The sequence below is a fragment of the Caretta caretta genome, chromosome 10 (assembly GCF_965140235.1).
Source record: "Caretta caretta isolate rCarCar2 chromosome 10, rCarCar1.hap1, whole genome shotgun sequence".
In the NCBI taxonomy this organism is placed as follows: Eukaryota; Metazoa; Chordata; order Testudines; family Cheloniidae; genus Caretta; species Caretta caretta.
The window spans coordinates 37,888,243-37,902,185 of record NC_134215.1 but is presented as its reverse complement, the minus strand read 5'-3'; the positions used below and the strand labels follow the sequence as shown (position 1 = coordinate 37,902,185).

General features: G+C 48.2%; 1 protein-coding gene across 5 annotated transcripts in view; it reads right to left on the bottom strand.

Annotated features, from left to right (window-relative positions):
- C10H8orf33 (chromosome 10 C8orf33 homolog) overlaps positions 1-13,943 on the bottom strand; it is a 44,813-nt gene continuing 30,870 nt past the window's right edge. For 3 of the 5 annotated variants that reach the window (XM_048868038.2, XM_048868036.2, XM_048868037.2), the window contains exon 8: positions 3,516-13,928. In XM_048868038.2, coding sequence (XP_048723995.2) covers positions 13,714-13,928 — 215 coding nt within the window. In that variant the 3' untranslated portion in view covers positions 3,516-13,713. Of the gene's footprint in view, positions 516-3,515; positions 13,929-13,943 lie in introns of those variants that run through there. The other 2 variants (XM_075132895.1, XM_048868040.2) reach the window with 2 other exon arrangements.

Below are 13,943 nucleotides of genomic sequence, written 5' to 3'. Positions count from 1 at the left end.
CCACCATATATATTTCAACAAGACTCAATATATCAACCAAGAGCTCAATGTAGTGCTGACTCTGAAATTCTTGGGTGGCCTTGCTCCATTACCTGAACCCTCTGCTGGCTAGATAGATGCTGGGAATGTCCTGGCCCCTTTCCCATTAGCTCTTTAGTTTCAGACTCTGCATCAGGTGCTTTGTGATGGTGATAGGCTTCTGCCTTTGCTGTTTTCTGCTCATGGTGGGTTTCCCTTTTTCTAGCGTCCACCTCAAACAAGATGCTGGTTAGCCTCTCCAGGGATTTCTCCATCTCTTCTTCGGTGTATTCCAGATGTTTGCCAGCACCACTGGAATAATAGGTGGTTGGCACTGGGGTGCTTCGTGTTTCTGTAACTTTCTTTGCGGCCTCCAAATCTGGGTCACGCTTCCTTAAAATAAGCACCAAGACAAGCAAGAACAGGCACAAGTAGACAACCCACACTTCTTCCATCTCGACACTTAGACACTAGGAAGATAGGTGCCTTAGACAGACCTGAGAGAGAGAGAGAGAGAGATCGGCCAACCAACACAAGGGTTCAATTCACAAGCCTCACTGTTTTCACTGTCAAGGGGGAAAAGGTCTATTACTATGAGGAGGATCAGTAATTAAACCACCCTCTAATTTACCTAGAAAAATGTTCAAAAAAAAAATTAAGCAAACTTAGCTTAAAAAGCATTCTTCAGATGAAAATACCAAAGTAAGAAAATAGCATAAGCAGTAAACAGCCAATAAAACAGATATTTTCTTCAAGAGAGGAAAATAAAATGATTTCTTCTACCTTTTGAATAAAACAGCTTCAGTGGAAAGTTACAAGCTTATGCCTGCCAGCTCTTTACAGTCCCAAATCACCAATATTTCTTTTTTTACTGGCTTGAAACTTTTAGTTGCAGTCTCTTGGGGGGGGGCGCGGGGGAATATCTTCAGGGGAAGAGAGTCCCAAAGAATCCTAGGTCAGGAACTTCACAGCTAGTTTCTATGTGAAATTAGGTAGCTCCAAGTCCAATTCCTCCTTGGAGCCTGAATATTAAGTCTTTTCTTTTATTATGTTTAAATCGAGTATTGATTATTTCCTTGGCTGCTGTTTTAATTAAATATCAAGGTTTTCTTTTGTTTGATTTAAAAAAAATTGTAATTCAGGATTCATTTTTAGTTGAAGATAGAAAATATTTTCTCCCCCAATGATTGTTAAATGCACTTTTCCCCACCCTCTTTAACACTATTAAAAAAAAGATTAAATGACCAAGGTGAATGATAAACAAACTGTTACTTTAGATAAAAGGTTCAGTGGGAGTGACTTCAGGTGGCTTCTCTCTCTGCTGGCCTTGGGGAGAGGCAGTCAAAGCAGATGATGGAAGTGGTTGCTGGGACTCCACAGATAACTCCAGCTGCACCTTTGCAGGGAGCCCAAGATCTCCCGTTGGCTGTTCTTCTATGTCTAGGCACTCGAATGCTCTGCTGTCACACCTGATTACTTCATGCACAACATGGGCAGCCCAGGGACCAATCAGTTCACTCCTTCAACCAATCCCAGGGGGAAGGAGGAGGCGGCGGTTGGCCAATCGGCTCTTAGCATTGGGTATCACAGCCAAAATGGAAACTGATAAAAGGAGCTGTCAGTACTGGGCCAATCAGTGAGTAGGGAAAGCTTGACTGGTGGTGCTGCTCTTTCCAGGGCCTGACTGGAATGGGATTGTGTTTCAGAGCCCTTGCTGTGGGATATTATTACAGATGAGGGTGCCAAGCCAAAAAGGGACAGAGACTGTGCCCAGGTGTTGGCTGCCTCCGCCATCTAACACTCCTCAGCTCAATGACCAGCAAAAACAACTCCAATTTCTTTGTTTCCAACCCACTCCCTGCTTCTTTGTGAAATAACCCTGAGCCGGAAGAGAATTTTGGCCTTCTCCCATCCATTACTGACTCTGCACGATGACAGAGGCTCACCCCAGGGCACCAGCAACCTCAGTTCTGCCATTTCCAACCTTTTGACTCCAACCTTAATATTCTTTTAACATAATTGTTTTGGATGTAATTTACTAGTGTAAAAAAAACCCTGAAAAAACAAATGCCATCACATGAAACTATATCGATTCCCCCTCCAAACCCAACCCCCCGGGTTCACCCTTTATATCTTCAGCACAGATCTCTACCACCTGAATTAATGCAGTGAATGGTAGCTGTAGTAGGCTGTTACCCTATGTAGACCAGTCACTAGACCGGGGTTTCAAACACGTGGCCTGTGGGCCACATGCAGTCTGCGGGGTTATTTTCTGCGGCCCGCCAGCTCTCCACTGCACCCCCGCCTCTCCAGCATTTACATAGAGTGGCTCCAGCCCGGCGTGCACTGGAGGCAGGGCAGGCTCCCTGCCTGCCTGCCTGCCCTGTCCCTGCGCTGGTCCAGGAAGCGGCCGGGACCTGGGGGGGTACAGGAGTCTGTGTGTTGCCCTGGCCGCTCCTCCAGGTACCTCCTCCAAAGCTCCCATTGGCCGGGAACGGGAAACCGCGGCCAATAGGAGCTTCAGGGGAGGTACCTGGAGGCGCGGCCAGGGCAACACACAGACCCCTGTGCCCCCCCAGGTTCCGGCCGCTTCCCGGAGCGGCATGGGGGCAGGGGAGGGCGGGGCAGGGCAGGGAGCCTGCCCTGCGCCCAGTGCGTGCCGGGCCAGACCCGCCCCCTGAACCCCTCCTGCAGCCGAACCCCCTGCCCTAAGCCCCCTGCCACACCCCTCCTGCACCCCGCCCCCCTGTCCTGAGCCCCCTGCCGCATCCCGCACCCCTCCTGCGCCCACTGGGGGCAGGGAGGGGGCGGAGTTAGGGTGGGGATTTCAGGGAAGGGGTTGGAATGGGGGCAGAGAAGGGGTGGCAAGAGGTGGGGCAGGGGTGGGGCCTCACGGAAGGGGTGGAGTGGGGGCAGGGCCAAGGCAGCGGGGGGGTGTGTGGTCAGTGGTGTGGCCCTCGGGCCAATGTACTAGTCCTCATGTGGCCCTCGTGGTCATTTGAGTTTGAGACCCCTGCACTAGACAAACACTTTGCCAATGGATTTCACAGTTATTTGCTGACAACAGAGGAATGTAGAGACTGAGGACTTCTGGATTCAGCTACAAGTTCTGGAGGAGAGTGTACTCTAATGGTTATAGACCCTTCAGTTTATGTGTCCCTGGCCAGTCTCTACCCACCTCCAGCTCCTTTCCCCCCTCTACCCACAACCTCCTCATTCCCAGATGCCATTCCTCACCCCTCTGTATTCCAATAAAGTATCCTCCTCCTCCTTGCTGCCAGGGCGCCTGCAAGGGTGGACCCTGACAGCCCAGGAGAGACAGACAATCTCCCTGCTCAGTTCTGGCCCCCAGTACCTCAGTAGCCTCTTGGCAACCAGGAGGAGCAATTGAAAGGAAAGTGCTGCTCAGCTCCTGCAGCCCTAGGATGGAACATGCTCAATCGCTCTGTGGGGATGGAGCATACTTAGTGCAAACAGAAAAAGATGAGGAGTCATGGCACCTTAGACACTAACAAATTTATTTGGGCATAAGCTTTCATGGGCTAGAACCCACTTCATCAGATACATGGAGTGGAAAAGACAGAAGCAGATATAAATACATGAAAAGATGGGAGTTGCCTTACCAAGTGTGAGGTCAGTCTAACGAGACAATTCAATTAACAGTAGGATACCAAGAGAGGAAAAATAACTTTGAAATGGGCCACTCTCATTACCACTACAAAACAGTTGACAAGAAGGTTGAGTAACAGTAGGGGGAAATTAGGTTTAGGTTTTGTAATGACCCAACCACTCCCAGTCTTTATTCAGGCCTAATGTGATGGTGTCCAATCTACAAATTAATTCCAGTTCTGCGGTTTCACGTTGGAGTCTGTTTTTGAAGTTTTTGTTGTTGAAGAATTGACACTTTTAGGTCTGTTATTGATGGTTTCTAACCTTTCCATAAAACTGTTGTTCTTTGAGATGTGTTGGTCATGTCCATTCCAATGCCGCATGCACCATTGCCGGAAGTTTTTCCCCTATTGGTATCTGTTGGATCGACTCTGGTGCCTCCTGGAGTGGCACCTTCATGGCGTAGTATATAGGCACCTGCCGACTCGCCGCCTCCTCAGTTTCTTCTTGCCAGCAACTCCAACAAAGGTGCAGATGGGTTGGTTGTGGAATGGACATGAGCAACACATCTCGAAGAACAACAGTTAGGAAAGGTTAGTAACCGTCTTTTTTTCTTTGAGTGCTTACTCATGTCTATTCCAATGTAGTTGATTCCCAAGCAATCAGTTAGGTGATAAGATCAGAGTTTCGCTGCGACACAGACCAGAGGACTGCTGTGCCAAAAGCTGCATAATTTCTGGACTGTTGAGTCATGGCATAGCGTGAGGTGAATCGGTGTATGGAAGACCAGGTTGCAACCCGGCAGATAACCAGGATTGGGATTTGAGCCACGAATGCTGCTGAAGAGGCTTGAGATCTTATGTAGTGTGGAGGACACCAAAAATCCAATCCTGGCCTTAAAAAAAGTAAATTTTATTAAAGGCTGTCAAGTGTGGAGGTGACACTTTAGCTAGGTCATAGCACATGCGGATGCAGATGTGATCCAAGAGGAGATTCTCTGTACTGAGACAGGGTTCCCCTTCATCCTGTCTGCGATAGCGATGAAAAGCTGGAGTTGTCTTTCAGAACGGCTTGGTCCTTTCTATGTAAAAGGCCAATGCACCTCTAACGTCCAGAGAGTGTAGCAGCCCCTGCTCTTGCCTATTAGCATGAGGCTTGGGATAGAAGACTGGAAGAAAAATGTCCTGGCTACTGTGAAAATGTGAGACCACTTTCAGGAGAAAGGACGGATGTGGTCAAAGTCAGACCTTAAATATATACAGTGGTTCAGAGGGGAGGGCCTGGATTTCTGAGACTCTTCTGGCCTAAGTAATGGCTACTAGAAAGACAGTCTTCCTGGATAAGTAGAGCAAGGGGCATGTTGCCACTGGCTTGAACGGTGGTCCCATCAGTCTTGACACTACCCGGCTGAGGTCCCAAGGAGGCAAACGTTGGTGCACTTGTAGATACAAACACTCTAATCCCTTCAAGAATTGGGCGCAGATCGGGTTTGAAAATACCGACCGGCCATTCGCCACTGGGTGGAATGCTGAGATTGCAGCAAAGTGAATCCTGATGGATGATACCGCAAGACCTTCCTTTTTCAAGTAGAGCAAGTAATCCAGGACAACGGGCAGTGGGGCCTCCAAAGGTAGGATCTTTCTCCACAGTGATCACAGCGTAAACCGCTTCCACTTAGCCAAATAGGCCATTCTAATTGACGGCTTTCTGCTATCCATAAGAAAAGCACGCACCAATGCTGAGAAACTCTGTTCTGCCTCATTCAGCCATGGTGCTTCTGGGCTGTCAAGTGTAGGGACTTGAGGTTGGGGTGGAGCATATGTCTGTGCTCCTGGGAGTTCAAGTCTGGCAGCACCAGAAGGCTGACTGGCGCGTCTATCGAGTGGGCCAGCAAGGTTGTGAAACAATGCAGGCACAGCCATGCTGGTGTTATAAGGATTATGTGCACCTCGTCCCTCCTTACCTTAAGCAAGACCCTGTGGATGAGTGGGGGGGTGGGGGGGGAAGGTGTAGAGAAACCTCCCTCCCCAGGGAAGGAGAAAGGCACCTGAGAGTGAGCTCAGGCTGCTTCCTAGGTACAGGCAAAACTGGGGACATTTCCTATTGAACCTGGTCGCAAACAGCTCCACCTAGGGAGACCCCCATTTCTGGAAAACTGCATTCAAGATGTCTGGTTGGATTGACCACTTGCGATGATTGGTGAAGAATCTGCTCAGGTGGTCCGCCACCCCGTTCTGAGCACCTGGTAGATAGGAGGCTTCCAGGTGAATGGGGTGAGCAATGCAGTATCCCCATAGAACCAGCCTTCCTGGCACAGGGGAGAGGAGCGAGCCCCCCTTTGTTTGTTTATATAAAACATCATGGTCGGTTATCTGAGGACTGACATGCATTTGCCATGTAGGTTGTGACAGAACACCTGACAGGCTAGGCTCACCACTTTTAGCTCCCAGACATTGATTTGTAAGGCTAATTCCTCTGGCGTCCTGAGGAGTGAGCTCCCCATCCCATGTCCAAGGCATCAGTTACCAGAATCATTGAAGGGGTGGGCATTGTGAAGGGGACTCTGGCACTCACTGTGTCCTGGTCCAGCCACCACTGAAGAGTGAGCGTTACTGCTCGGGGAAGAGTGACCACCTTGTCCAACAGGTGACAGCCTGGTATACATATCAATGCCAGCCATGCTTGAAGAGGCCACAGTCTGAGCTGTGCATGTTGCACCGCGTAGGTATAGGAGGTCATATATCCCAGGAACCTCAAGCATCTTCGTGCCATGGTGATGGGAAAAGGACCTCGGGCCGTTTATGATCTCTTTGAAGGCTTGGAAGTGGTTCTTTGGCAAGGAGGCTCTGGCCTGGTTCGAGTCGAGAACTGCTTCTATGAACTCCTTTGTATAGGAGAGAAAGTCGACTTGTGCTTGTTTATCAGCAGCCCCACGTTCCTGAAAGTGGATTGTATGAGGTTCACGTGCCCTTCCACCACGTCTCTGCATTGTCCTCAGGCGCGCCCTCATAAGGACTGCTTAGACCCTGCAGGTTGTTTTGCAGGTGCAGACATGGATGTTGAAGGGGGGTAAGGTGTATGTCTCCTCCTAAAGCCCTTGTTTCTCTGCTGACTGAAGTCCTGCCTCTGCTGTTGAGGCTGGTGGAATCGGCTCATAATGTTTACGAACCGGGCCAGCATGTGAAGTCCTAACGACTTCAGAGTGGCCCTGGAATCCTTCAGACTATTTAGGCGGGCGTCTGTCTAGTCTGAAAAGAGAGAAGCTCCCTCAAACAGCAAGTCCTAAATTGTTTCCTGGACCTCATGAGGGAGTCCAGAGGACTGGAGCCAAGAGCTCCACCTCATCATGACGGCTGTGGCCATGGCCCAAAAGCCGCCTGGAGGGATGCCTTGGATACAGCCTTACCGTCCTCCACCAAAGCTGCAAACTCTGATCTGGACTCTGTTTATGAGAGTTCCCTGAACTTTAACATGGCAGACCATGAATTAAAATGGTAAGCAACTTAGGAGGGCCTCCTCAGTTGGAGGCTCTGCATAGAGCAGGTTTTTCTCCCCAACAGGTCCAGTTTCCTGGCCTCCTTTGCCTTAGGTGAGGGTCCTTGTTGTCCCTCTCTCCCCCACTCATTGGCAGCAGCCACAACTAGGGAACACAATGGGGGATGGGTATAAAGGTACTCATAGAATATCAGGGTTGGAAGGGACCTCAGGAGGTCATCTAGTCCAACCCCCTGCTCAAAGCAGGACCAATCCCCAATTTTTGCCCCAGATCCCTAAATGACCCCCTCAAGGTTTGAACTCACAACCCTGGGTTTAGCAGGCCAATGCTCAAACCACTGAGCTATCCCTCCCCCCTAAAAAGCAGGGCCAAGCCCCAATTTTTGCCCCAGATCCCTAAATGGCCCCCTCAAGGATTAAACTCACAACCCTGGGTTTCGCAGGCCAATGCCCAAACCACTGAGCTTTCCCTTTCTTCCGTTCCACCTGCAAAGCCTTGATGGGCTAGAGAATGACCTCGTTTAAAGGTAGGGCCACTCTGGCTGGACCCGAGTGTGCCAGTATGTCTACAAGCAGAAGAGATAGAGGAGTCAGCCCTGGCACATTCAGGATTTGGGCCACCCGACACAAGAGCTCCTGATGGGCCTTGTAATCATCTTGTGTGGGTGCTATTGACTGCCTCATCAGGGGAAGATGAGGAGGAGGCTTGTACTGTCATCTGGGCCTTCATGTCTTTCATTGCTGGTCACTCCCCCACGGGGGTATCCTGGGTCTCATCCACTTCTGCGCCCGGAACTGAACCCCTCTTCGAAGGGGAAGGTTGAGGTGCCCTTGCCTTCCAGGGTGCCGAGTGGGACCGATCAATGTGGAAGGCTCGGTAGGATCGTGCTGCCCATGGAGTCCACATTGGCCACTGTAGTGGCCTCTGCCACTGCACAGGTGGCCATGTTGGCTGGGTCAACCCCTGGGTCACCGGCACAGGATGCCCAAGGTCTTGCTAGATGTCTGCTCCGTTGCAAGGTATATGACCTTGCCATCGACTTTGAGCTTGAGGACCCACTTCTGGGTGACCACGGAGGTGCCTTACCCACCCGTGCCGTGTGGTGGTATCACGACTGAGGAGTGGTGCCTTGATGAAGATTTGGTCCAGGAATGTGACTGGTGCTTCAATGTGGGATGGTGCCAGGGTCATGACTGTTGTCGGGATTCCAATCGGTGCTGTGATTGCGAGCAGTGCCAGGACTGTGATCGGCCAGGAGTGGAGTCTCTAGAGGATGAGTGAGATACGAGGCAGTGTTTCACCATCATTGAAGGCTTGCCCAAGATGGGTACTTGCATCCATGGGACAATTCCTGCGGTACCAGGCCTACCTCCGATTGGCCTCGTCTCAGAGAAGGTGCTGGAAGGGACTGAAAGCCTTTTGCTGGCTCATATGCCTCTGGCGTAGTTGGCATGGCCAGGGCTAAGTCATCTTTCTGGCTCACCCTAGGTGGGGAATCCATGCGCACTGGACTCGATGGGTCCCTTCCCGGGGTCAGAATCAATGGTGCAGGCTGGTCGTCGCCAGTGTGAGAGAGTAGCCTGGCACAGTTCTCACTTTGTCTGTCACTTTTCCCAAAGAGGATCGTCCCCGGTCCAACTTCTTTGTCCTTTTGTTCGGCACTGGCGATGAGTATTTGCTTGCAGCGCAAGAGAACAAGAGCGTTCCAGCAACTGTCACAGTCAGAAAGAAGGAACTGAGGAGGCAGCAGGTTGGCAGGTGCCTATGTACCAGAATTGACCCGACAGAAACCACCAGCAGGAAAAATTTCTGGGGATGGTGCACGCAACACATGCACCCCTATATTGGAATCGACATGAGCAAGCACTCAAAGAAAAACCTCAGATTTAGCTATTAAACTCTAACAAGTGTCCACTGAGTCTGAGCAAACGGAGATTTATCAAAGGTTTATAACTTGGCCAAATTTAGTCAGATATTCACAGGGATGTCAAAACACACGTTCCTGATACAAGGGCCAAGCTCCTGCCCCATTCCCAATGAAATTTCAAGTCCCCGCTCCACAACATGGGAACACTAGAGCGTCTCAATGAAATGGATGTAAGATTTTCTTTTTTCCAGCACAAGCAAATGGCGTATTTTCCCCAACCTCATTCTTAGAAATGGCCACTCACTTTTAACTAAAATTTAAAAAAAATTAAATTAAAATAAAAAAAAATTGCAGCCTGAGGCAAACAGCTGGCATGGAAAATTTCTGCTCAAATAGCTGGAAATTTGGCAACGTTATGAGTAAGGCTAAGTTTTTGTCGGGGTATTTTTAGTAAAAGTCAAGGACAGGTCACGGGCAATAAAGAAAAATTCACAGAAGCCCGTGACCTGTCCCTGACTTTTACTAAAAATATCCATGATAAAATGGGAAGGGGCTAGGCAGCTGCGGGGCCCCCACCACCTGTGGGGGCTCAGAGCTCCAGGGTTTCCCTGTCTCCACAGTGGCGGGGAGCTGCAGGGATCCCCCTGCCTCCCCCCCCCATGATGGGGGCCAGGGAGCTCTGGGGGTCCCTCTGCCCCACTGGGGTGGCCAGGGAGCTCTTGGGGTCCACCTGCCCTGCCGATCCCCCTGTCCTGCTGCAGCTGGCGGGGAGCTGCAGGAATCCCCCTGCTGCCACGGTGGCCGAGGAGCTGCAGGGTCCCCATGTCACCTGTAGCAGCTGGGAACTTCAGGGTACCCCTCCTGCCCACAGTGGCCGGGAGCTCCCTGCCGCTGAGGAGGCGACAGGACCCTGCAGCTCCCAGCCCCTGGGGCTGAAGTTACGGAAGTCTTTGGAAGTCAGATTCCCTGACTTCTGTGATCTCTGGCTCAAAATTGTAGGCTTTGTTATGAGCAACCAAAAACACATCTTATAATGGAAAGTGGCAGACAATCTTAACTGCAGGCAGTGCTATCAGCTCTGCCTATAATGAAGATCAGCCTCAACTTTTTCTAGTCTATCATCTGTCCCTTTGATCTATTCAAAGGAAATAAAGTCCCCAATTCGGCAAATCACTTTAGCATGTGCTTGACAGCTATGTGAATAGGGACCACTCACATGCTGAAAGTACTTTGGTGAATCAGGGCCTTACATTTGCACAATGCCACTTTGGGCTCTAACAGGAAACCCTCACTCTCCAGTGGGTCACAGTGCATATTCATCAGTGGGTACTACTGGATTTTAATTCTCCACCCTCTTCAACACCCTCACTTTCCCACAACTATAAGATGCATCATTATAAGAGGAGTTAGCAGCACTCATTCAAAACAATTGCCTCAAGTAAAAATATACAGCTCGGGTTAATCCACTCTCTAGGCAGTCCAACAGCAATTAGCAGTATAAATGAATCCATTCCATTAATTAATGACATTTCTTTCAAACAATCCAGCTTGGTGAGCAGTTGGATCATTATTGCCTGGTAAGAGTTTTGAAAAGTAAAAATTAAATTATCATAAAATAATCCATAGAATTTTCTTTTAGAAATTGCTAACACCAAATCAGAGGTGCACAAAGACTTCAAAATGCAACTTTCCTCCATCTGACTGCCGTATCATAAGGAGGGACCCACCGCACTCTGATTGCCATACTTGATTCCCACAGGAAAAGGGGTTGACAAGCAACCGACCCCCCCACTCCCCCGACCTTCCAGCCTTCTTGCTTCCACAACCCACTCTCTTCCTCACCTGAATGATAATTCTTAGGGCCCAGACACTTCAGTGCTATGCTGCAGTATGTGACTGCCCATCCGCAGACTAAATTTCACTGGAACAATGCTTTAGGAGTTGGAGCACCTCAATTTTGCACAATTCACTTGTAGAGGCAGCCTACACACCAGGAAGCAACACAGGCAGTACGAGCTGAAAGTTCCCCAGTAAGGAAATGGTTGGGGTGTTACAGCAGAAGGCTGGTTAGATCGTTATAAGAAAACCAGAACAAACGCCTACTTTCAGTGTAACTCGGCCAGCACTATAAAACCAGACTATCTAGTCAGCCTGTGCTACAAGACTTTCATTAACACTCAGCCAAGTACAAAAGCAACTCCTTTGTGAGATGTCCATGATCCCTACCACGCCAAGCCAACTGCACAAGCAAGCCTACAGATGTGGCCACAAAAGGCCCAGCAATGCAAGGCTACAAAGAATCATATATAAATGCAAAGGGTGGAAGGTATCCAAGAGATGCTCATAATTTACAGGGATAGTCACATAATCTAGGCCCCATATTTTTACAAACGGTGACAAGGAAAGTCCCCCAAATTCCAAATAGATAACAAAATTTTAAATTAAAAGCCACTGTGTCTTTGCTATGAAACAACATTTTTGTGGAACCCACAGCATCTGGTTTGTGCGGTTTCAACCAAAAACAGTCAAGAGATACATTAACAACTGATAATGGTCCAGAGATGTTTCAAGCATGAGAAAGCAACAACGGTGGAGTTAAAAACTGCTGTAAGCTCGCTTCTTATACAGCGATTATTTATTAACTAACTTTCAACAAGTCTTTGAAATAGGCAAGCAGTATCCCCATTTTACAGTTGGAATGACTTGCTCAGGGACACAGTGCGTCTGTGGAAGAGCCATCAACTGAACACAGCCTATTCCCATTCTTGTGATCAGTCAACTTTCCAACTTACAAAGGTAAGGTATCGTTGCCTGGGACTGTAATGTACCCCTTTACTGAACAGCTGCATTCTAGATCCTCCCATGCTGCAGCACAAGGAAATGAATATGGGAATATGGCTTTATAGACCAGCTTTATACAGGTCCAAAGCACAGACCTGTAAAAGCCCACAGAATAGCTCTCCCAAGTTTTGGAAGAAGTTTTCATGTCCCCTGCCACCTTTGGAGATAACAGGATTTTATGGTAAACTGCTATATTAATTCCAGCTTCTTTGGAAGCAAGACAAAAAAGACAAAATTTGCCTAATGGAGACCACAAAACTAGTGAGGATAAAAGACTGTCATAATTCTACAGCAATGGAAAAAAATTATTGCAGTGTCTTTGTAAACTGCATCAAAATGCTAGAACTTTGGGAGTGACATAGCTTTTTCATGTTTAATACAAAAACTTTTTATACCCACAAGGAGTTTCAATCCTACTTTGTTACTCTGTTCCATACAGCCAGCATGAGAGCTGCACTTCGCATACAACAGAAGAATTGCCTTCAAAGTGCTAAGCTATCACCCTTCTCTTCATCTTTACTTATCCCTTTTCTGACCATATATCTTCTCCTTATCAAATTTGTTTCCAAGCTCTAGATGTTCCTCAGGGGTGCAGCCATAAATATATATATATTTAAAAAAATTTTAAAAATATATGCACACCCCAGGAGGCAATTTATTATACCTGAGTCAAGGATGAAATAAGTTTTTATCAGCAACAGTTTTTTGAAGTCCTCTCCAGCAAATATTCTTGCTCTCAGTACATTCAAGAATCTGCTTGTACAGCCGGTTGTTCTGACGATTTACTGGGCCACAAAAAGGGAGGAAAAGAAGATTCAAGCGGAGCTCTTCAGGGACAAGTGATGTCAGGTCTCCATTTAAAACATGGCCTGTTCCTTCAGATTTTCAAACTCCCTCACTAGGGAGGATGCTCTGCATGCACACAGCATAGCATACACATAGGCACATTAACTGAAGTATCATCAAGACTTTGGAAACAGACTCATTTAATTGTCCAAAAAATAAAAATATTCACTGATTGGATATTGATCATATAAATATTTTTATTTCAGTAAGTCCTCTGCTGGGCTCTCCCACTTTATTTCACCTCCACCCAAGGCTTGGCATGGAGCTGACTCACCCTTCTGGTGAAAGAAAGCTAGGTATGGTCAGTCATTACTGTTCATTAGTTGGCTGCTCAAGAGCAAAGCTTCTTTTTCCAAGATTGACTGTGCTTCCTTCACAGAGCTCCCACCAACTGGCCCAGAGAGCAAGGGACTGCGGCTCAAACTAAAATCCTTTCTTGTCTGGTGGTAGTTGGTGCTGTCCCTATACCACTTTGTTGGTTTAAGTTAATCTGTAGACCGTCATCATAGAATTCTCCTCTCAGACTACACTCTGAATGGCCAGTAGCCTGTGATTCACACACTCTCTCTCTGTCTCTGAGTGATGCTGAATCTTTGCACACTGCAGAGGATGGGGATACCAATACTGACCAGGACCTGTGAAACCATCATAACTGGTTTGTGCTATTTAAAAAAAAGGTGGGGGGGGGAATCTCCCCTTTACAAAAAGATTATCCCATGGAATTGCCATGAAGATAAAAGAAATGCAAAGTCCAACTCATTCCATACTGATCATTTGCAAAGGCACCTCCTAAAGGTGTGTATGAGGAAAGGAGCCAGCCCACAGACTGAGTCTGTGGAGTTGTATGCATTATAGGTAGAGCTGTTACATACACTTGATCTAAGGCACTTAGTCTCTTTTCACTATGAACCTATGCATGTTTCCCACAACATGATCCTTTTTCCCTGCTCAGCATCCTTCCACCCCCTAAGATTATACAGGTTTTGGCAACATTTTCAGCCATGAAACAAAAACAATAAATGTTCAACGGACTTTCCTAAAAAAAGTTAAAGCGGAATTCCTCTTGGGAAGTTGGGAACATGAACAAGTTTGTGCCAGACACCTGTGGTGACTCAGAATGGCTGGGAGGATGAAAAGGGGATCCTGCAGAACTTGGGCTTTTCCTGGACGCCTCTGAACGCTTCCTGAAGACCTGGCTGCTCTTTCTGCGGGCATTCTCCCTCACCTCCACGACCTGAGCAGACTTCGCAGCTTACAGAGTGGAAG